The sequence below is a fragment of the Anopheles stephensi genome, chromosome 3 (genome assembly GCF_013141755.1).
Source record: "Anopheles stephensi strain Indian chromosome 3, UCI_ANSTEP_V1.0, whole genome shotgun sequence".
Classification (NCBI taxonomy): domain Eukaryota; kingdom Metazoa; phylum Arthropoda; class Insecta; order Diptera; family Culicidae; genus Anopheles; species Anopheles stephensi.
In genome coordinates, this window is record NC_050203.1 from 9690928 (window position 1) to 9712909 (window position 21982).

General features: G+C 46.8%; 3 protein-coding genes across 14 annotated transcripts in view; 2 read left to right on the forward strand and 1 right to left on the reverse strand.

Moving 5' to 3' along the window:
* LOC118513075 (neurabin-1) overlaps positions 1-21982 on the reverse strand; it is a 58506-nt gene that overhangs the window by 13757 nt on the left and 22767 nt on the right. For 7 of the 12 annotated variants that reach the window (XM_036058429.1, XM_036058428.1, XM_036058432.1 and 4 more), the window contains 2 exons: positions 15505-15878; positions 6968-8553 (listed from right to left, as the gene is read on the reverse strand). In XM_036058429.1, coding sequence (XP_035914322.1) covers positions 6968-8531 — 1564 coding nt within the window. In that variant the 5' untranslated portion in view covers positions 8532-8553; positions 15505-15878. Of the gene's footprint in view, positions 1-3315; positions 3466-6967; positions 8554-9597; positions 9841-15504; positions 15879-21982 lie in introns of those variants that run through there. The other 5 variants (XM_036058431.1, XM_036058427.1, XM_036058437.1 and 2 more) reach the window with 5 other exon arrangements.
* Positions 9987-12344, forward strand: LOC118513079. Its single transcript, XM_036058442.1, has 7 exons — positions 9987-10064; positions 10149-10524; positions 10610-10801; positions 10888-11079; positions 11203-11374; positions 11442-11521; positions 12090-12344. Exons 2-7 carry the CDS (start codon positions 10188-10190, stop codon positions 12287-12289), a joined length of 1173 nt encoding a protein of 390 aa, XP_035914335.1. The 5' UTR covers positions 9987-10064; positions 10149-10187; the 3' UTR covers positions 12290-12344.
* On the forward strand, positions 12397-14404 carry LOC118513080. The gene is made up of 6 exons (XM_036058443.1): positions 12397-12918; positions 12992-13183; positions 13251-13442; positions 13533-13704; positions 13902-13981; positions 14080-14404. Exons 1-6 carry the CDS (start codon positions 12612-12614, stop codon positions 14286-14288), a joined length of 1152 nt encoding a protein of 383 aa, XP_035914336.1. The 5' UTR covers positions 12397-12611; the 3' UTR covers positions 14289-14404.

The window sequence follows — 21982 nt, forward strand, 5'->3', positions numbered from 1 at the left end:
CCATTTGCGGGACGCTATTGCGTTGGTAGTTATGCCCTTCTAGAAATGCTTCCAACGCGTGATCGAGATTTCGGTGGAATGTTGATAAAGTCAATCGGAATGTCTCCAATGATGGCACATTAACTTTCCAGTTCGGTCGAATATCTCTACTTGACTTCTTCTCGCCGTTATCTTGTTCATCTTCAAGAACTCTTTCATCACAGAGTTTTCAAAATTTGTACAACTGCAGGCCTTTTCTCCCAATAAATCACTACCAGATGATGTAGGAATCAAAGGAAAAACATTCTTCCCTGACGTCATCGCGCACACTTGCGTCAGGCAGATACAAATATTGTGCCTGCCTTCAGAAGACATTTTCGATCTCAATTTTCTATCACACCACTAATGAATCACCTACTGCAGACCCACCCAGCATCCACGCAAGATCTGAAGAGTTGAGGGCAACGAAATAAAAATTAAAATCAATCCTCGCAAACCGTTTACAGCTGTTTGACAAGCTCCCTGTCCCACACAACCAACCAATCTCTACCGTGTGTCATCTCCGTCGGCAAATGATTTCACCGACAGGGTCAAGATGTTCCGCTTTGGTGGCCAACCAAATTGGATGATCAGATATCAGGACGGATCCCTCAGTTCGGTGTGGGAGGTTCTCGTTCTCCACTGCTTTTGATCTTGAGTGTCTACCGGTCGCCGGGCATCGAGGCGATCGTCATTGATTGGTTCGTTCGCACGTCATGACAAGCGTCTTTTTGACTATTCTCTTCCCGCGTTGGTGACTCTTGACAATGGTTTTTGACAAACCACTCGGCAATTCTGGTCGCGCGATGGTGAACGTTTCCAAAAAGCCAAAAAGAAAGCGAACAGACAACCGCCATTGCAGGCGAAAGAGCTGAACAAAAAAATATTGTACATTTATATTTATAAAAATTTTAAACGACCTCCCGACCAGTCTGGTCTGTTGACATTCACACATGCACACATGCTCGGGTGCGGATCACACGGCGTGGCAAGGGACCAGAGGTGGATGTTGTGTCTTTTTTTTTGGTTGGTTGGTTGGGCAACATCCCGCCACCATCCAAACAATGCCGAGAGCGCTTGACGAGCTCATTTTTACTGATAGATTCGTTGTTGCCCTTGCCGTGGCCGTTTGTTTGTTTGGTTTGTTCGGTTTGCTATTTGTTCCGCTTCACAATGTTTTGGAGGAATTTGCTGTGCACTTGTGCGTCGTGTGCGATAGAATTCTATCCGCAAGTCCTTTTTATTTGCTTTTTGTCGATCATTGTTTACTGCTGGGGTAAACAGTAATGCATAGCAGCACGGCACATCTGTAGATCGCTTGATAGCTTCATCGATTTGTACACTCACATGTGTTTATCGCCATGATAGGTTTTTTGGGGGGAGGAAAACAAGGTCACACTCGACATTTTATGCCGATGCCATTCATGTTTAGATAACTCACCATGAATGCATACTAAAAGTGAGAACGTTTGATTGAATAGCATTTAAATTCGAGTAAATAAATTTTTATTAACGCACCACGGCACATACTAGCGCCACCTGCCGTGGTATCATATGGCGCCAACAATGGCCGACCGTCTGTTGTTTACAACAGACCGGATTAAATTTAAAACATCGCCCACGACACCCCGCTACCACCCACCCAGTAAACCAACAAAAATCACAATATTTAAGGTCAGAGTCATTATTTGACTATTTTTATCCCTCGCTCGATTCTTATCATATCAGTGTGTGTTTATGAGGTGGTTTAGAACTTCATACACAATCAAATTGCAAAGACCTCAAGACGTTATATGCTTTAAATTAAAGGCAAACTTAGAGCTCCTCTAATACATCGGTCTCAAAACTTTTCCCAATAGTGTGCCCCAAACGTCAAATAGCGTTTTGAGCCTGAAAGTATGCAATATACTCAATCACTTTAAAAGCCTAACATACCCGGGTCATGAAAACTTTTTCTACTCCCCCCTCATAAGGCAGGAACGTGATACTTTAGCAAACATTACTCGCAGCGCGATCGATTTCGACCTAATTGGTCTGTAAAATAGCAGCCAACTTTTCCCAAAAAGCATCGCAAACATAATTAGCAATTCATCAAATTTTATCATCAGAATTACCCAAACATGCGCAATGAAATTTTGTTGGAAGGCAGCACATTTGGGGAGTTGCGAAGTTGAAAGTTGTGAATGCTGATGATGCTTCAACAATTTCAATGAATTTCAAGAGAGCCTTCTATCTCGCGTCTCGTTTGCACCACTGCACCGAACATCCGCTGGGCGAGTTAAGATCATTTTCTCCAATTAAAAACTGTGCCGACTGGTACAACTGACGTCTGGACTGCTGGGCCGATGGGCTTTATTCGCACTAACCGACCACAAACACAAACACACATGCAATCACCATGAGTAGTATGCAACGGCGAACACTTTGCAAACATACATTCCGGGCCAATTTTGTTTGAATGGCTGGCTGGCTGGCTAACTTCACTTGACCCGAGCGCTTCAAGCCGCTCACACAAACACTGACATTTCATCGTGTGGTGTTCTACGCTCCGCTCCGCTTGGAGTGGCAGAAGAATTATATCTTTCACGCAATTAAATTATTTTACACCCTCCATATCCGTCAATGCCGCCGCCATTTCATCGGACCTCCGCTCCACCATTGGGGGGAATAGGATTTTCGCGCACATTTTTCATCATTAGCTAGAACACATGCAACACACCACGACCGCGGGAGTAGAGAATTTCGGTCGGACATCTTTAGCACAAGCGCGCATACACACGGCAAATCTCACTTGGGAAAGCAGCACTTTTCCGAAACGGACATTTTGTTACCGTCCATTTTGCCCTCTTCATTCTACACTTTCACTGCGCGTTCACTAATAGATTATGATCTTTTTTTTTTTTTTCTCCGTACCATCAGCTTGCCGATGTGCGGTTAAATATATACGCATAATCACAAACACAGCATCACTGGGATTCACGTGAATACACATAAATTACGCCAAATTGCCGGGCGCGAACGGCGCCGGTAGGAGGTCGTTCAACAAATTTGTGTCAGCGAGATTACGCGAAAGAGAAGGATGAACACAAGACCCACAGATTTACAACGCCTGAGGACTAATGAATTTGCATATCGAAGATGAGTTGCATATCACGATGACCATCGACCGGGATATCGTGACGCCGCACTGCACAAGGCCACCGAGCATCGCACCAAACATTTCACTTTCGAATACTGAAGCATAGTACACCAGGCAGCGGATCAGCAGGCATCAGGCGACGGCTCTTTCAAAATTACCCTCCAAACACCCACACACCTCCTTAATTTCCAACCTTGCTCACAACGGTTAACGCATCGAAAACAACACAAACTAAAGTACGGCGCAAGTAGGCGCGATGTAAAAGCACCGAAGAGCACGCACGCACGTCCGCATGCAACCGAGGCACGAACGTGAAAACATCAGCCGTGTACCGTTGCGAGTGTCGATCGTCGGAACTCGCGGATCCCTGGCGACCGATGATGGCGATGATGATCGTGCGAGACAAAATGACAGTTCGTGCTCTCGCACATAACACACAGAGCGAGAGAGAGAGAACGTACGAGAGTGATCATCTGTGCGCGACATACCGGCGATGATCCGCGGGTTTTCGTTCGGAACATACACTAAATCGCTGGCGACGGCGTGACGCCATGCAACATTTAGCCGTTGGGAAGCAGGCGGCGATTCACTCAAACCCAATCTTCTCCACGCCAACTTTGAGAAGCGCTCGCTCTCATACTCCGGATGCCGAAGCAGTGGGTAGTAGTCACTCACGCAACAACGGCATCAAAACGAAGTGGTTTGGATCGAACATTATGATCCGGGGCTGCATGGAGAAGTCGAGAAGTGTAGTTTTTGACTATTTTTGGAAGTCTATTTCGCCGTCGCACACAAGAGGCACTTTACGCCGAGATTGATGTAGTGAAGTGCTCCCGTGGTATCAGAACGCTTTGAAGAACGCGACGCTTTGGGTTTTGCTTTAATGGATAAGCGTCCAGTTTTACGCACAGGCTTTTCCACAATCACGTCCGCATCATAAACTTTAGCTACTTTGCATAAATGTTTTACAAAGTTACGGTCTTGGGCGTAGCTAGCTCAATTTAACAATTCATATTAAAAGTGGGCCACCAGTTCTTATTCTTGATGTGCACTCAACAAAAACAGAGTCAATCTGAAAACAACAATATGGCAGACCCAAAGTCCAGAATACATCGTCCCCCAAAATGAAAGACTACGATTGTGTTAAACGCTTCAAGCGTTCTTTGCCCACTGCAATGCGACCGAATGGATTTTCCAGAAACCATTCCCTTTCTATGGCCGCCTCCACATACGGCAATTGCGCCCAGCACATCCACAGCGTGGACGGCGATCGACACCGGAAAACCGAAAACTGCATTTTCTCCTGCAGCAGTCCCAGCAGAATCGTCTGGTTGGACTCCAAGCGCATACTTTCACAGTGAGATTCTATTTATAAAAACGACACCCTTCTTTAGCTCGTCTTGAGTCGGGTGCAAGCCGAGAGCCACATTGAGCTGGAAGGAGAGCAGTGGTGGCCGTAAGGGTGTGATGAAAACTGTAACAACAAACTCATCATGGATGCACCGGGGTGCAGCTGATGCACTTTCTCCATCGAAGCGTCGTTTGCATTACTTCACACTGACCGCGATTTGTTGTTCTTTGCAGCAATGGAATAAGGGCGTCAATGAAATTGACTCAGTTTGAGAGCTTCTGGTAGAAGGGTGAGAGTAAAGAATTTGTATGCAGATATTCCCGGCTTGGTCTGGATTTAATGATCCTACCAGCTCTCACGCCTGACATGGCGTCATGGCGGCTATGTAGACTTTGAGGACATTGATCAAGATGAAATTTTCCATGTACTAACTTCGGTAAAGAAAATTGACAGCCAGACAACTTTACAATGGGATGGTACACATGGTACACTAATTTGAAATAAAATATATCCACCATCTAATCCCTGGAAATATCGTATGTGGCTCATATGGATCAACTCATACCATCAATTTAACAAGATAGCTTGGTCCTAGGAAGAAGATAACTAACTATCAATAACGGCACAGCTATACCCTTAATGACCGAGATATTCGCCTACAATCATCTATCCCAGCGGACACTCCATAATACCATCGTTAGTAAGCAAATTTGCATGCGGTACAACGCCCCCCCCCCCCCCCCAACGGACCACACAACACACTGCTAGAGAGCAGCCCAGCATCATGTGCGGTCCTTTTCCCGGTGCATAGTTAATCCTCGAGCACTGATGAAAAATGGCGTCGTTGTGGTACACCAACATCATCTGGTATGCTCGTTCCATTACCGAATTAACCTGCCATCCACCCAAGGCTATCCACCGGCCCACGGTGCAAGTTGCACCCAAATCCTGGCAATGGACTCATTGCAACGCTCCAATACGTCTGCTGGCTGGCCGTGCTGGCCAGGGCACCGAGTTTGTCGAAAACCTGTGTTAAAAATAGGCCAATTTTACACGACCGCTGGCGAACAATTTCGTCGTGCACTGGGTCGCCGGCCCAAACCTGAACCACCATCAACAACGGCGTACATGGCGTAGAAAACAAAATATTATTGCCCACACTCACACGCCCACGGTGAGGCCGTGCGTCGCGTTTTCGAACGCAAAATTTATGTTTTCCTACATTCGGGCGGTGCATCTGTACAGCATCTGGAGGGACTTCCCTGTGCCGAGGTGTGCCACCATATTGACAGCAAAAGCGGCTGGAGCTGGAACATGTGGAGGAGGGCGTTGAAGTGGCGTATAATTTTCACTCCCTAAGAACTTCTAATTTATAGCAAGTCAAACATTGCAGGCGAGCTTGAGGCCACGGATGTTTGTAACTCATAGCAGAGCAGAATTCTGGATCTTCGCAATCAAAGCCACAGCTCGTTAGCAAACGTTCGTCAGCGTCATCACCTAGCGTAACTAAACCCCCAGGAACCATCCAACAGAACCTAACCTCAAGTCATACAACGTTCCCCACGCTCTTCTGTCTTCCTCCTCCTAACCATTCCCATCTGTAACCACAAAACGAAAACACACCGCGCTTTCTTCTGCCCGCTTTTCCTTCTAATTATGATCTCCAAAAGCGCGTCCCCCTCTTTTCTGGCGATGAAGATGATTTAAGATTTCCAAAAAGCAGTGGAAATTTGCTCAGAAACCGCCGACCAAAGCAACCAACTGCAACCGAGTTCCGTTTCGGGAGGAGAAGTTATTATTATATCGTGCACGATCCGATTCATCCCCGGGCTTGTCGAATTTCCTTCATTAGAATCGCCAGCTGCAGAAGGGTTGTAAGAAGCACTCTCGAGACGCACATGTATGCATGGTCACGTTCCATGCTGAATGCAGTCTAAGTGGAACCATTTTGAAGTACGGTGTACTCCACACATTCACAGAAGCGCTCCAAGAACGCACCGCGGTACAGCACTGGCAGCACGTTCCTAGCAACTTCCTGGCACAGGACAAAGCCATTGAAAATGAACAACTGTCAGACTTCACCATCGCGTGTCCCGGTGAAGTGTTCAATATAAGCTGCTTAGTGTTGCCAATGAAGGGTCCTAATGAGAGAAGACTACCATGACTAGCAAACAATGGCGGTCGGCGGCTGTCATGGTCCGGACGCGCCACGGAAATGTTTATTCCATTTGCAACACTTTTCTATCACAGACAACTCCATGGGATATCCATATCCTTGCAAAAAAAAAAAGATGTTGGCCAATACTTTTCATCTTAAATGTTCAAACACGACACGGTTCGAACAAAATGTCTGACACCTAACCTCTCTTCATGCCAGTTCTGAGCTTTAAAATTCTATAATTTCCCAAAGTTCTTGCTATACACTGATAGATACTGAATTTCCGCATTCCAATACTCACCATTTAGTTCCTCTACCGTCTTCATCTCGTTCGCCGGTGGTGTGTCTTCGGCACGCGAATCTTCCCGCTCGCTGCTGCCCACCTTCATTAGCTTTTCCGTCGATTCATTCTCCTGCTTCTCGTCCTCGGTGTGAATCGGCGACGAAGGACCCGACGATGCACTCGCACCCGGGCTGGGCGAAGAACTGATGGCATGCGCGGGCGATGTAAGTCCACCCGAGCCGGTATCCTTCTCGGACGATTGCCGCCGGGCAAGGGCGCCGAGCTCGGGATACTTGAAGCTTGCCGCGTTACCTCCATTGCCCGCCGGCGGTTGCCGCTCGTCCAGGTTACCCTCGAGCGATTTCTTACGGATCGTCTTTTCCGGCGGAGGTGGTGGCACCTGTTGTTCGATGCTTGCACCACTAACTAGCTGCTGTTGCTGTTGTTGCTGCTGGTGGTGATTTACCGTGGTCAGTACCGTGGTGCTACTTCGCACAGGAGCCACCGGGGGTAAATTTGCGTGAGGTGTTGCCGTGCTAGCTGGCGGTGGTTCTGCCTGTCTCGGTGGAGGTTTTAGCTTCTCCGGGCTCAGCTTCGTTGGGCTGAGCGAGCTTGGATCGGTGGCATGCGGTGGAACCGCTGGCGGTGTCTTTGTTGGGCTCGGGAATGAGTTTTGTCTTAGGTTCGCCGTCCGTGGACCCTTCTCCGGTGGTGGCGGCGGAGGTGTCTGCCGCTTTGGTGGGCTTGGCGGAGGTTCACTAGGGGACGGTAGCCGATGGTGGCTGCTAATAAGCGGCGCATGCCCATGGTTCACCGCTGGACCGTTCCGTTCCGCAGCGAATGGAAGCTGCTCCTTTGAGCTTCCATTTGGAATGGCTGAATAGTTTCCATTGGTGGTCGGCCCGGAACCAACCGAGGGTGTCGCAGTCGTGGTGTTTGAACCGGCTCCGGCGATGATACCCGTGCCGGGTACTGTCCGGATGATATCGCACCGATTGAATTCACTCGCACCGCTACCCTTCGTGGTGCGCGTCTTCGAGAAGTGTGACGTCCAGTTCTTTTGCTTTTCGATTAGCTCACGGGAATTGAACTTCCGTTCGGGTTTCTCCGGTTTTTCTGGCTTCTCCGACTTGAGCCGCGACTGGTTGAGGATGCGATTGGAGTCAAGTTTACCGATGCCGTTGCTGATCGCTGACGGCGGTTGCTGCTGCAGTTGCTTTCTCTTTGGCGACGGTGATCGGTCCGGTCCGGAACCGATATCGGACAGATTGTCCTCCTTGCTGCTGGAATGTGACATCTTAATACTGAACGGCGGTGGACGATTAACGCGCCCCTCGCCCAGCTTTTCGAACAGGGCGCGAGCGTTATTGAAACGGGCGGCGTGTGATTCGGTCCTCACGACCGTTGCTGTTGGCGAGTGAGTTGCAGCGGTACTACTGTCAGTGGTAGGACGGTCTCCCCTTGTCGGTATGTTATCCTGTGCTAGCTGTTCTACGGGTTTTCGCTGGAACAGATTCGCTATCTGGGACACCTTAGGTCCGGCGGCCGATGCCGGATGAGCGGTGGCCGTAGATTTCTCCATGTTGAATGCTTCCGTAACGATTCTACAATGAAAAGAAGAAAAAAAATCTATTAAAACCTTGCAAATAAATATTCTTGTCCTATTAACAGCTAACCATTTTAACTAAATATTTGATGGGGAACTCAGACAGCTTCAAATTTACGGTTCCTGGCGCTATTATGCAAACAAGATTGAGGTAATCGCGAGAGGAATTCACTTGCTACTTGCAACACACAATTAGACAACGGAGTACAGAGGCTCTCCGGTCGCGAAATGTAGCACTACTGATTCGCAGATTAGCGCTCCACACAAGCATACCCCGGAGGCGGAGATGCAAGATGTCAGGTTGGCACAACACCTTTGCGCTGATTCTATCCCGGCAAGATAGTGTTACGGTGATGCAAGATAGTGTCATACGTTGGAAGCCGTGCTCACAAACACCACAAACGTTTTTCAATCACAGCGGTCGGCTCCGCGGCGGTACAAATAAAGGAACAATTCCTCCAAGAATTCAAACCCCAGGGCAAACGGTTATGGTACGATTGTTTATCAAAATGATACGATTGTGCGATCGCTACTTCCGAAAACATCGCATCAAGAATTCCGGAGGTGTCTTCGCTCTTGTTTGGGGAAGCAATGGCGGCGGCGTTGGTCACTCAAACCCAAGTTTGCAGTAAATAGAACAAGTAATCATCGGGACTCCACCGTCGCGTTCGACCGTTCCACAGTTTTTAGTGCGCGATAAGACAGTAAAAGTGTCTTATCAGAGGGTTCGCGGTTCTATTCGATACGCTGGCACTGTGTTGTGATGTCATAAACTCACACACCGGGGAACGGTTACAAAGGTCCGGCCGGACGGAGAAGGAACTGCACATTCCTATCACAGGCGGTAGTGTGCGAAGAGGGATAAAATTAAAAATGATTGAATTAATGTTTCTAAGCCTCTTCTGCGTTAGATAAAGTGGCATGTTACATATAAACGTAACCAAAATAAACACTGCACGTTCCTTAGGGATTACTTGGAAGATAATCTGGGATATTGAGCAAAACAAGTGAATCTTGCTGAAGACGTATTTATGATACTCACATCCATTTTGAAATATTTACTTAGAGTTCACCTAAAAAATATCAGGATTTTCTTCGCGTTCTAATCGAATAACGAAAACCAAAACTGTCTTTATCACATCTGAAACAGAAACACTTTCAATTCGAGCACTTCCTAAGAACCAACGTATAACGACGTCCGGTCGATCGGTCACAAAAAATACGACTGTGTTTTGCCAACTGCCCGTGCCGACAACGGATCACAAACATCAAGACAACGCTGATAACACTGTCTCTGAGAGAGAGAGAGGTGCTGTTACGCCGGTTCGGAAGCCTTGTTTAGCTACACACCAAGCTGTCGGACTATCCGTGATACGAAGTACGATGGGCGAAAGACTGGTCTTTTGTCAGCGCTGCAGGGTGGCTCTGCATCCGTGCGGTTCCTCTCCTGTTGTCTTTACACGCGATTTACAGCGCTATGCACAGGCCTTAATAGCACACTCGATACTGGTACGCCACTTGAGACAGTCTTCATGAACCAGATATAATGTTTTTCAAGAGTGCTTTTCACTGTACAATGCCGCGGTACTCTAGCAATCGAAGGTTCATCAGTTGAGTTGTAACCACAATCCAATGATGACACCACCAATAATCGAGTCCTGGAAGATCCAAGTTCCGTTGGCAGTGATATTGGTTGCGATATGCAATCCAATCTCCGCCCAGCTAGTGCCCGATTGTTCCAGTACGCTCGGATGTCTCTCCTATCCGGCTGACACTTCCTGTCCCAGTCCGGACGAGTTCTGGTCACCGACGGCTGTGCTCGGTGGATGTTGTCCCGGTTGTGTTCGTGGACTTTCCCTAGGGACACCGTGCAGCGTTGGAACAACAACAGCAGAGCCTACCCATCCGGACACTCCCTGTGCTCCGGGGTTAGTGTGTGGACTTGGTAATGTTTGTCGGCTGAATACGGGTAAGTGTGTACCAATCCAATCGTGCTAGGTGACGGGAACCTGCCATTAACTGTAACCTTTCACTCGCACGTTCTGTCTGGCTAGGAGACTGTTTATCGACGCATCACGTACCGGCCGGTATCATTGACTGGGTTCCGCAGTGCGATAGACGGGGCCAGTACGCACCCAAACAATGCCGCGGAGATCGCATCAACGGACGGTGCTTTTGCTATTCCGCCGAGGGTAAACGGATTTTTGGTTGGGCCTGGCGTAATGAGGCACAAAACATGACATGCGGTCGGTACTCCGTAGCACACACGTGATAATGGCTAAACGATATGTTCTGAAGAATCAACTCAATCCGATTATTTTGTATCGCACAGCTTGCAGTCGCCGACGTGCCGAGCTGGAAGCGGAAGGAAGGTTTGATGTAACGCTGCACTGCACGCGGAACGGCAACTACGAGGAGCTGCAGTGTGATCAAGGTGTGTGCTGGTGTGCCGATCCGCAAACTGGCTTCCAAAAGCCCGGAACGCGTGCCGTTCCGCAGGATTCGTGGACTTTGCTACCGTGCTGTAAGTTGAAAATGAACACTCCAAGAAACTCCATGCGACAAACACAGAGCCACATGCTAACGACGCTCGCGATGAATAATGATCCATCGTTTCCGATATCGGTTCTCGGTCCCTCCTTCCCAGATAACGGAACACTTTACGGTGCGCAGTATCTGAGACGTTGCGAAAGTGTAGCGTTTTCGCAGATACTTCAACGCAAACAATTCATCATCCGCGGGCACACGGGCGTAACGTTCACCGATACACTGTGCGAGTACGATGGCAGCCATGGGCGGTACATTATCGAAGGGCAGGAGTACGTTAGTCACACTGTTGAGAGTAATTTGTCGAGCAGTATTTCATTCTTTGCCTAATGCTTACAGAGCTTCCTGTACGTGGCACGATGGAACTAGAATTGATCCGTACAAAACGTCACTTCAAAATCTGGCCGCAATGAACTGCAGTAAGTATGACACTCGTCCCTTTTTTTTTTACACAGATTCTACCTTATCTTTTTCTTGATTTGAAACAATTAACGGTTGAACATCCTCGTTAGAAACAACCTGACTTAAAGCCCTTCTCAAACCACACACGCACTCATTGCATACTTGCTAGGCGAAAGCATCGAAGCGTTTTCTCACTTAAGCCCCTAAAGCTATGCAATCCGCACTACACCAATACAAAACTTCCACGCGCTTTGAAGCGACCGCGTTTTGTCCCAAAAAAGCGAAACAATCTCACACACAACAAACGCGGGAAAACCCGGCATCCGCACACCGGTCACAGGGATGCACACACTTTCATCATCCGGCGAAACAAATTGGTCATAACGTGGTTACTTAACGAGAATAAGCACCTTCCCGCACGCAACCACACATCGTTTACGCCATGGCATACCGCCGCGCAACCGTTTGTGTTCCGACTCGTTCGCACCGACACGCCACGGAAATGGCAACAGACATTGTTTCAGCCCTTGTTGTGCCGTGTGCGATTAAGCGTCTATTTCGCACTTTACTCACTGCCTCACACAGATTGCGCACGCGACGTGAAGCTTTTCATGCTGGCCGGGCGGAAGATGGAGCTGGCCTGCGAAGGAAACGGGAACTATGTGCCGCTGCAGTCGCGCAACGGAGCACTGTTCTGCGTCGATCCGGACGGGTTCGTGGTGGCGGAGAACGTGCCGGCCCAGACGAACTGTGAGCAGTACATTTTCGGTGCCGGTACGATGTGACGACGAGAAGCGGATATAAATTGTTCAATAAAATGCTTATGCTCTACAACACGAAGTTGGGAAGGAGTAGTACTCTCGTCCCGTCGAGTATCTTGTACCCAGTACCACAGCCAAGTCGTTACTGTTTTGTTGCACGGAGAGGTGAGCTTCACGAAACGCTTCTGCGCTTGTCAAATTGAGTGATCTTATCGCGGGTAACATCGAAAACCAATTCCCCCAAAAAGCATTGATATCAGGTCATGCACCACCTAGGCAAGGTTCGCCTAATGGGGAAGTTGTAGTCTTTATTAGTCCGGGAGGAACCTCCAACAGAAACTGCACGATGAGTTATCCAATATTCCGTGAAAAAGTGACGACTCTGCTGTTGGGTTTGAGCCTCAGCTTTATCATCACCGTCGGAGGAGCAGTAGATCCTCCGACATGTGATTCATCTTACGGATGTGTTTCTTCCATCCGCCAAGAGGACTGTGCCAAGGGCGAGATACTGATCTCTGGTGGTTCGCTAAACGGTTGCTGCCCTGGTTGTCAGGGTGGCCGCACGTATCTCGCTGTGTGCAATATGAACATACCGGATCGTCGATGTGCACCTGGACTAAAGTGCTCCGGACGCAAGTGTATCTACGATCGCTGTAAGTTGAATGTCCCTACTGTGGACGTGCACATCATGTGGATAGTTACGCACCAGTTTGCTTCATTCCGTAGCAACTTGTCTGCATACGATGCATCTGGATAGAGATTTGGTCGGTTGGATCCCGAAGTGCAACCTGGATGGAACATACGCAGCTAAGCAATGCCGGGGAGATCGGTTATCGGGCCGCTGCTTCTGCTACAGTGAGGATGGTAAACGAATCTTTGGATGGGACTGGTACCGGAACACCGAGCATATGACCTGCGGTGAGGAACTAAACCGTTTATATGTAAAGCCTTACACTTTGACGACTGTTGGTACTCTCGCAAAAAGCCTGCAGCAGACGGCGCGATAAGCTGGAGAAAGAGGGTCGCTTCGATGTCACGCTTCACTGCACCCAGAACGGTAACTACGAGGAGCTTCAGTGCGATTCTGGACTGTGCTGGTGTGCGGACGAGTTTACTGGAAGTGTCCAGCTGGGGACAACCGTGGTGCACGATAGTTTGTGGCAGCTTTTACCTTGCTGTGAGTATACAGTGCACACACACACACACCCACCCACCTTCACTTCAGCGATCAGCTCATGTGACTCCCGGTGACCTTCCCGGTTCGCAGATAACAGTACCCTGCACGGAGAGTCGTACCTGCGCCAGTGCGAAAGTGCTGCCCATGCGCAGAAAATAATCCTCAAGAAGTTCTACACGCGCGGTACCGTTGGTGTAACCTTCAATGAGATTCCGTGCGACTACGACGGTGCATACGGTCGGTACAAGGTTGAGAATGGTGTGTAAGTATCTCTGGCGCGAAACGTGCCTCGGGGCTCGTGCTCGAAGGGATCCCAAAACAGGGGGGACATTAAACCCTCTGGTGACGGTGGTGTTGCGGTGTCTTATCGCTTTCACCCCGGGGGGGTCGTTCGTTTTGGTAGTTTAAAGCTGTTGCCTTAACGGTTCACGGTCATGGTTTCTTCTCCCCATTTCACAGTGTCTACTGCACCTGGCGTGACGGAAAGAAGATTGGTTCGTTTCAGATACGCTCCAGTATGCTTTCGTCGGTGAACTGTTGTAAGTAGTCTCGAACGGGTAGAAGGGTGTCCTAAAACCATTCGAGGGCAATTCATCATTTCCAAGCTCATCTTCCAATCTCCTCCCCTGTGGCGTAGATTGTGCCCGCGATACGATCATCTACCGGGAGGCTGGAATACCGTTTACGCTGGCCTGTGGTGGCAACGGCAACTACGAGTACTCCCAAGACCAGAACGGCCAACTGTTCTGCGTTGATAGCGATGGGTTCGTGGTAACGACGGAAGTCGCTCCGAATGAGTCATGCGATAAGTTCATCTACAACTCCGCTTTCTACAACGAAGACTGATGCATGGATGGTGCCGGATGGTATCTACCCCGGCTATATCTTGAAGTTCATAGAAAAGAAAAAATGGCACACAATAAACGCGATACGTGATACATCATGCGACCACCGCAAGAAAATTGCTTACGTCATGCGATTGCTTTACCTTACATACACACCCGTCCACCCTCATCAATCCTCAGGTGAACAATGAAGCCGAACCTCCGAAAGAATCTAAACCATTGACATTGGAAACCTCGCCGGGGGTCTCTTCCTCCACCCCCCTGGATGCATAACCGCAACCATGTATCCTTTTTCTCGACCACACCGAACCAAGTGTACGCTCGATATGTTATGATTTCGGTAACCCAACACCCAGAACACACCATCGAAGTTGCCGACCATAGGCTCTAAACGCCAACAGAACGTACCTCCGCTGGTAGCCAAGAAAAAACATTCCGAACCACACAGGGCCAAACTGCCTGACCTTTCCAATACACGATTTACAGTTTGCAGGAACCTGTTCCAATTTTTGCTGGAAGTGGTTTGCAGAATGTAAACCATTCACGGAGCCACGAAGTCAGTAGCTCTGGGAAGGGGTTTTGCAATCCCAGCAAAAAAAATTGGAGAAGTAGAGGGAGTTGTACGGTTGTCTGGGTGGACTTGCAGGGCATAAAGGTTACAAGGTGTGTCGGTATGTTTTACAACTTAAATCCGTTTACCAGAAGGTGTTAAGTAAGGTTCCACAAGAAGACAGTGGATCAAATTACCTCCAACCAAGAACAAGCTGCTTATTTATGCGTTGAGGTTTTACCATTTTTTAATTGGTATGTTGCTCGAGCTGGATAACAATTACCCATTTAAACTACAACTTCACGGCTCTATTACACCTCCCAGGAACCCATCGTCAACCGTCTAATGAAACAAACATGGCCTCTGTGCGGTGTTCTAGAAAAAAAAGCACTTCACACCGACCATGTGACACATTTAATTTTAGCCAGTAACTCACCGGCAAAGTCCGACAGGCGGTTACGACATAATTACATTGTATTACAACTTCTTGTCATCTTGTCCGACAGCAGCGATCGGACCGCACTTGGCGCTTCTGCCACTATCCATGTTTTATGACATGTGTTTGTGTGTGTGTGGACAACAGAACAGTCCCCGTTGCATGACACAATCCCCAATAAAAGTGAGCTCACTACAAACACTCTCTTCTCCAGGTGCCTCTGACACTTACCTCAAAAGAAATAAATCAGCAGAGACAGCAGCTCTTCTCCTTTTGTTGATGTTCTCCGGTGTAGTATGTTAGATTCTGCACTTCACTTTACTTGTGGTTCTCCATTCAAGGTTTGATACTGTTTACGAAAGATAATGTTCCACCATCTTGTGTAGCCGTGTTCTCTATCAAACTTTTTTGTTTGTGCCTTCGTTAGTGGATTTTAAATTTACGATCCATTTTTCAAGCAGACGAAAGTGACAGTTACATCAGCCTTGGAGTACTGTGTTTACATCTTTACTGATGTGACGTTCTTGTCAAATCTTGCTCGACTGGAATATGGCTTCGAGTTGAGCTCTCCACTATTGATGTGTTTCTTCTCACTTTCTAATAATCTGAAATGAGAAAATGATCACATACCAATCATTAGCAAATTTACACACAAAAAATGGCCGACAAAAACAATAATCCACCACACTTCACCTCCCGCTTATTTTATGGCTATTTTCACACTAATCGCTTGAGACTCCCGCCCGGCTCAAACCCCACTTCACCGGCAAAGAAATATAAATAAAGCACGATTAAACATTTGTTGCCTATTTTCCGCTTTTTTTCGAACGAAAAATGAAAACAACACTAAACTCCGCGTAAGTATCGCGAGGAGGCTGTTTGTTAGCGCCAATCAGCTTATTTTCACATCTGTCATCCATTTAGGTTTTCATCTATCAAGTGGCGCGTTTTACGCAGTTTGCCTAGACCCACGTGTGTAAGTGTGTGGAATGTTCACGCTTTATTTGTATGATAGTCATTATTATCGCTTTTTTCTTTTCTGTCTTATTTTATTCACCCGCTTTCCACTCGTTCGCACGTCCGATCGTCGATTATTAGTTTTTCATTTTTAACTTACAGCACTTTGGTCGATTTTCGTCTTCTTCTTGCTTCGACTATTGCTGGTTCAATAAAAATTGTATGTTATGTTATGTTCTCCCCCGGCACGGGTAGGGTGGTGAAGCGTGAAACACAATTCCATCCTCCTTTTTTCATCAAATTGTTTGCAATGTTTTTTTCTGTTGCCTCCATAAAGCAAAATGCTTCGGTTGTTTGTTTATTTCGATGGACATAAAAACAGAACTGCTTGCTTTTATTTAAATGTTTATAGAAGATACTTTATGGCTTTTCTTAAGAATAAATATCTCGTTTCAAATGGGAGCTTTGTAACATTTATCCCATTTAATTATAAATGAATCCAAATGTGAATATTGCATTACAGCTCCCTCTAGATCTGTCCCTAATATTTCGTGGCTGATGAGCGTGAATTTGTTTTTTCTTCAGAGAATATGTAAATGAATGTAATGAGCGTAACAGATAGGGGCAAGATCATGTACAAACCTTCCTCAAGACACCAGCGTTTCTATTCTTTTGCTATAGCAAAACCAAAACCCCAACAAACGTTTCACGGCAAACCTCAGATCCTTCACCGCGATGGGTCTTTCTTTGTTGCGAAAATGGAGAAAATACTGTTTCACCATGACCTCCACACTAAGCAGGCACGCACATGAAACCACCCGGAACGAGAACAAAGCACAGAGAGATCTTACTTAGCCACCCCGTGGAGGGAGTTTAATGTACGCAAGAAGCCAACAGCAACAAAAAAGTGTACCGGCTAACCATGAAGAAAATTAAGAAATGAAATTTTCTTCATCCTTGGCACATACTCTTGGCCAGTGTCTATGTTCTTACCCTCTCTATTATTCACAATGCTTTTCGGTTTAATTTTTATAGCAGACCCCCCCCCCCCCCCCCCCCCCCCCCGATGTTGGAAGCGTTTGACCAAGCTGAGCGAATTTTTAAGGCACCTGTTGTGCGATGTAATCGGTCTATTTTGTGTGAAAATGCTATTATGGTTAAATTCGTTGCCATAAAATAATGTTAAGATGATTTAAGAATACAAAAAAAACGTAAGTGTTGGTTAATAGGTTCCTAAAACTTTTGCTTAGAATTCATGTTCTAGCGACTACTCTTCAAGTCTACCGGAGTTTAATTTTCTTCAAAGAGATATTTTCAATGTATAAGGCAAGATCATGATCATTATAGCAACGATGACATTTCCTACGTCAAAACAATCAGATGAAATGTCAAAGGCAGCGACAAGATTAGTAGACAAGCTTAGTCTGGCCACAAAATCAGCTCGCCATAAGAGCTTGCCATAAGAGTTGATAACTATGCCTAATCAACTAACCATAAATCAAATAGTAATCCTCATTGCATTTCCTATGCTATCGTGCTATAAAATGGTGCATATGCGCTTAACTCATCCTACCTACTTAAGCAAACGCTTAGCTTACGATAAATTTTTTCGAATCTCAAATCATTTAACCGCCTATCAACAGCCGGATAAACACGTCCACATCCCGTCTACCGTTTGCTGCTGAATAATGTAAATGACTCAAGCTAGCTATCTCGTGGACCGCTTCTTCATTCGAACCTCAAGCTTGTACACCGTAGGATGGTTGGCGAACATATTGGACGAACCTCACACCACACCGAGAAACCCACACCCATCGTCGCGAACGACTGTGCATATTTATTACTTCGCCACTAATCTGCTTTTCACTATCCATCTTGTATTTTGATTTTAAGTTTTTTTTTATTATACACGAGAAGATTAAATCTGTCAGCAACCAACCAACAAAAAAACTCACAAACTGTTCTGCCCAATTCAAACAGCCAAATTAATCGAAATATGTTAACACGGATGTTTGTGCGTTCGTAAACTGTTTACCGTACGTTGAGGATATTAACTTCCGGGCAAATTTCCTTTTCGGAGGAAGCTTTACGTGGAGGAATGGAGTAGATCGCTTCTAAATTTTTAAGCAGTAGAATCCTGCATCAGCTGGTTGATTTAATTTATTCCATTTATTTTAAGCTTTCCTCACATGGCTGTGGCCATCGACACGCGAAAGGAGAACTGCACTTGCTATGCCTCTACAAGGCAATGATGACGAATTGGTGCAACTTTACGGCTTGTTACAATGAAAAAAGAGGAGACAAACGATTTTGTGAGTCAGTTTTCAAGGACACATTGATGGAGATGTTTCAAAGTTTGGAAAAAATATATTTCGTGATGAGATGCGAGAATACTTTGAAAAAATCTTTATCTCTCCTCAACACTTGCAAGACATAGGCTAGGGCCTGTGCTACACTAAGTGCTCAACAAAAATAGCTCGCCAGCACAGAATAGCTATTACCGACACCTAATTATATCATGTTCTATTAGGCTACGTCAGGTCACCCCTTGTACAGCAGAGCCCAGCTTCGACAGGATCCGTTCGAAAAGCCCTAATCGAAACGAATTGCGATTGCTCGCAGATTTAGTCATCCGAACGGTTCACCCCCAAGAAGCACTCATGGTCAGAAGCATTAACATGGGACACATGGAACCTACCACTCACGCGAACCCCATTCTCACGCGTTAATTTCTGCCAAATAAAATGAGCGCACGTCAACATGCGCCACCAAGAGTCGGTGTCCCGGGAGGCGTTTACGAACACGACTGAACCGCCACAGACCAGTGCTGTTAATCCATCGGAGCCTTTCCGGCAAAGTGTTGTGCAAAAGCTAGAATGATCATTATCGTAATTAAAATGCTTTTCATCTCCTCCTTCGCTATCGATAGCCTGCTCAAACCGGACGTTCCTATGTACGGATAGTTAGCACTCGCTCGGCAGGGGACCGCGACGTGACTAAACGATCGATCGATATGAAATTAAATTGTATTCACATCGCAACGGAACCCGGTAATTAGCTTACTATTTTTAGTCTTGTTTTGTGGAAGCAATTGAAGTAGGAAAAACATTCCGAAGATCTGTTATTATTTGTTAAGAAGATCACATGGTAGCATTTTCAAAAAAATGGAGTTATTAAACCAACCAATTTTTTCCACTTTTCAGGTCAACTACTGTTTTCTATTAATGAGACACTAACTCTGGACATTGTTGCTGCTATTAGAGAAAAAACTCTAACCAGATATGCTAACAAGCCAAGGTCACATAACACACTTTCCTTTTCCGAATCAAACAACCCATCCAATGTCCATCATCATCATCCGCATAGACACGTGCGTCTGCGGACTTCAATGTTAGGAAGCTCGCTTTAGAAATAGTAGTTATTTTCTACACCAGCGCTCTCCATAATCCCGCAGCACCACACACTCCGCACAAAAAATGGGAGTGACCGGTAAATCCACTTAACTTACCTTTAGCTTTCTGGCTCCAGCATTTGTCGCATTCGTCGCCAGTAACAAGGTTCGCACAATGAGGGCACTGCATTGCTAACGGTACCCAAGGCCAAACGCGTGACCAAGTCTTTAGAGATATTGTGCAGGAAGATAAAGCTGCACCAGGGCTTGCTAATGCCACGCGGAATGTAGGTTGGAAATAGCTGGCTAATAATATTATTGTTGCAATACATGTGCCTTTTTAGGAGGGTCTTATATTTGCAAACAAATATTGGTAATGTAGCTCAGAATAACCTATGTAAATTTGGTCCCACCAGATGTTCTTGGGTGTCTTTAAGCAGCTATACTTGAGCTTTGAAAGAGGAGCACTTTTAGGATGGTTTCAATCTGGACCAAAAATAACAACCCACCAACACGTCGAACATGCATCAAAAAGTTCAACTTCGAAGCAGAGAAAACAGCATTAGCCACCGGCATCGTAAATCAACTCTGCCCAAGAAAAACTGCACTAGACTCATTCCGAAGCATTCATAATGAAAACCGAGCTGTTGGCAACGGCTGTCAGGGTGATAAGTAGAGCACAAACCCACAAATCATGCCCTTTTCCAAACCTGTTGACTGTTGCAATCTGTTGCCCAACGTTCGAAGCCATTTTCCATTCGACTCCGGGCGTGCTGTTCAATTTTTCATACCGCTTCCGGGAGTGAGTGGAGCGAAATTTTTGGATGCCCACCACCAGCAACTGTTACGGCCAACTAAATCCGTATCAGTATATCGTATATCATCGACGCACGTACAGCAAAACATACTCGCTTCACTTTGTCATGGTACACATTTGGTTGATGCTGCTAGTTTGCTAGTGTGTGCCCTACCATCATCAATATGCATTTCAATTTCAACTTATCAACCATTGAACCTTGCCATATTCATGAGCATACATTATTGACCTCCTTTTTATGCTTGTACGGAGGACGTGCGGAAGAAGTGGTGATTCTGTGGATTATATCAAACCATCCTGCCCATACACACAGCTCGATCTGGGGGGGATCGCTTCTCTATGCTTCCCATGGGAAAAGCTGAGCTTACCATGAACTTCTCCCCCAGTTACCCAGTTTCCGATTGTGGGCATCATCAGTAGCAGCTAACATGAACGCATGCTGGAAATTCCACCAACCCCAAAGGCAACCCGGTTCAGTGCACTTGGCAAGGCCAGCAGTAGCAGTAAAATGGCAACCAAACGATGGCGGGATCGAATGTCCTCCGAAATGTACGGAAAGCTCCGGGTTTGAGACGGCAGACTGCGTGTAGCTGCGATGTGAGGACCCGAGAGAAGCGGGAGAAAAATACGTTACGAAAGCTTCGATTTCAACCTGACCGGCTGTGTGATTGCAATTACGCCTAAGGCTCACGTTCAAGTACCATCGTAATGGCAGCAGCCGGTTTCTCATCTAAAAATAATGGCACAGCCCTATTAGAGGCACCGCCGCATGCCTAACGGAGGTTTGGTCAGTTGGCAGATTCCAATTTGAGACGAGCGAGGCCTAGTGAATGTGACCTGCCTCCCGTGTCTCACTGTACGAAGCATAGGATGGCGATAGGAAGACAGACTAGCAGAACAAAAAAACGTATCCACAGACACACACACACACGAAACGCACGTCAAGCGGGGATTGAATTTTTCATGAGCAAATACCATTCACAAAAGCTCACATACCACCTGTTCTGGGATGGCTGGGCTGGCAAAGTGTCTGCCCCATTGTAGGGCGAGTTTTGGACGAGCATTCCGAGGCTATAGGCGAGGCCGGTACTCCATTCATCTCCGGCAATGAATCGAGTGCGATGCCATTGAAAGCATAAAATCTGCACCATGCTGTATTGTGCCTGTGTCGAGTTGTATCAAGGAAACGACGCCATCCAACCAGCGCTACCATTTTGCCTCCCAGACGATGACACTCCCCTGCTTGGATAAACAAAAGCTGCCCCCGAACGCTCCTGGCCTTGTTAGTGAACTTCACTAGTTCAAAGGGAGAACGACCTATCGAGGGCATCGAGAGTTCATGTAGGACGCATACTCGCGCGTATGTCAACTTCATGTCTGACGTTTGTAGCTCTCTAATGAATGCCTCGTCTCTCTGCACACGGATTGTAAACTATCAAAACTCTACCGTTTGAAGCTGTCTGATTATCGATTTTTCTTCATACTTGCCATCTCCCAATTCTAGCCACCTCTTATACCACCGCCAAATGGGAAGGCACACACGA

Coding starts and splice junctions, on each gene's coding strand:
- LOC118513079 (XM_036058442.1), top strand. CDS start 10,188: ATGATGACACCACCAATAATCGAGTCCTGGAAGATCCAAGTTCCGTTG. Junction 11,080..11,202: donor GTGGACTTTGCTACCGTGCT/GTAAGTTGAAAA, acceptor CCTCCTTCCCAG/ATAACGGAACACTTTACGGT. Junction 11,522..12,089: donor TCTGGCCGCAATGAACTGCA/GTAAGTATGACA, acceptor TGCCTCACACAG/ATTGCGCACGCGACGTGAAG.
- LOC118513080 (XM_036058443.1), top strand. CDS start 12,612: ATGAGTTATCCAATATTCCGTGAAAAAGTGACGACTCTGCTGTTGGGT. Junction 13,184..13,250: donor CACCGAGCATATGACCTGCG/GTGAGGAACTAA, acceptor TCTCGCAAAAAG/CCTGCAGCAGACGGCGCGAT. Junction 13,705..13,901: donor TACAAGGTTGAGAATGGTGT/GTAAGTATCTCT, acceptor CCCATTTCACAG/TGTCTACTGCACCTGGCGTG.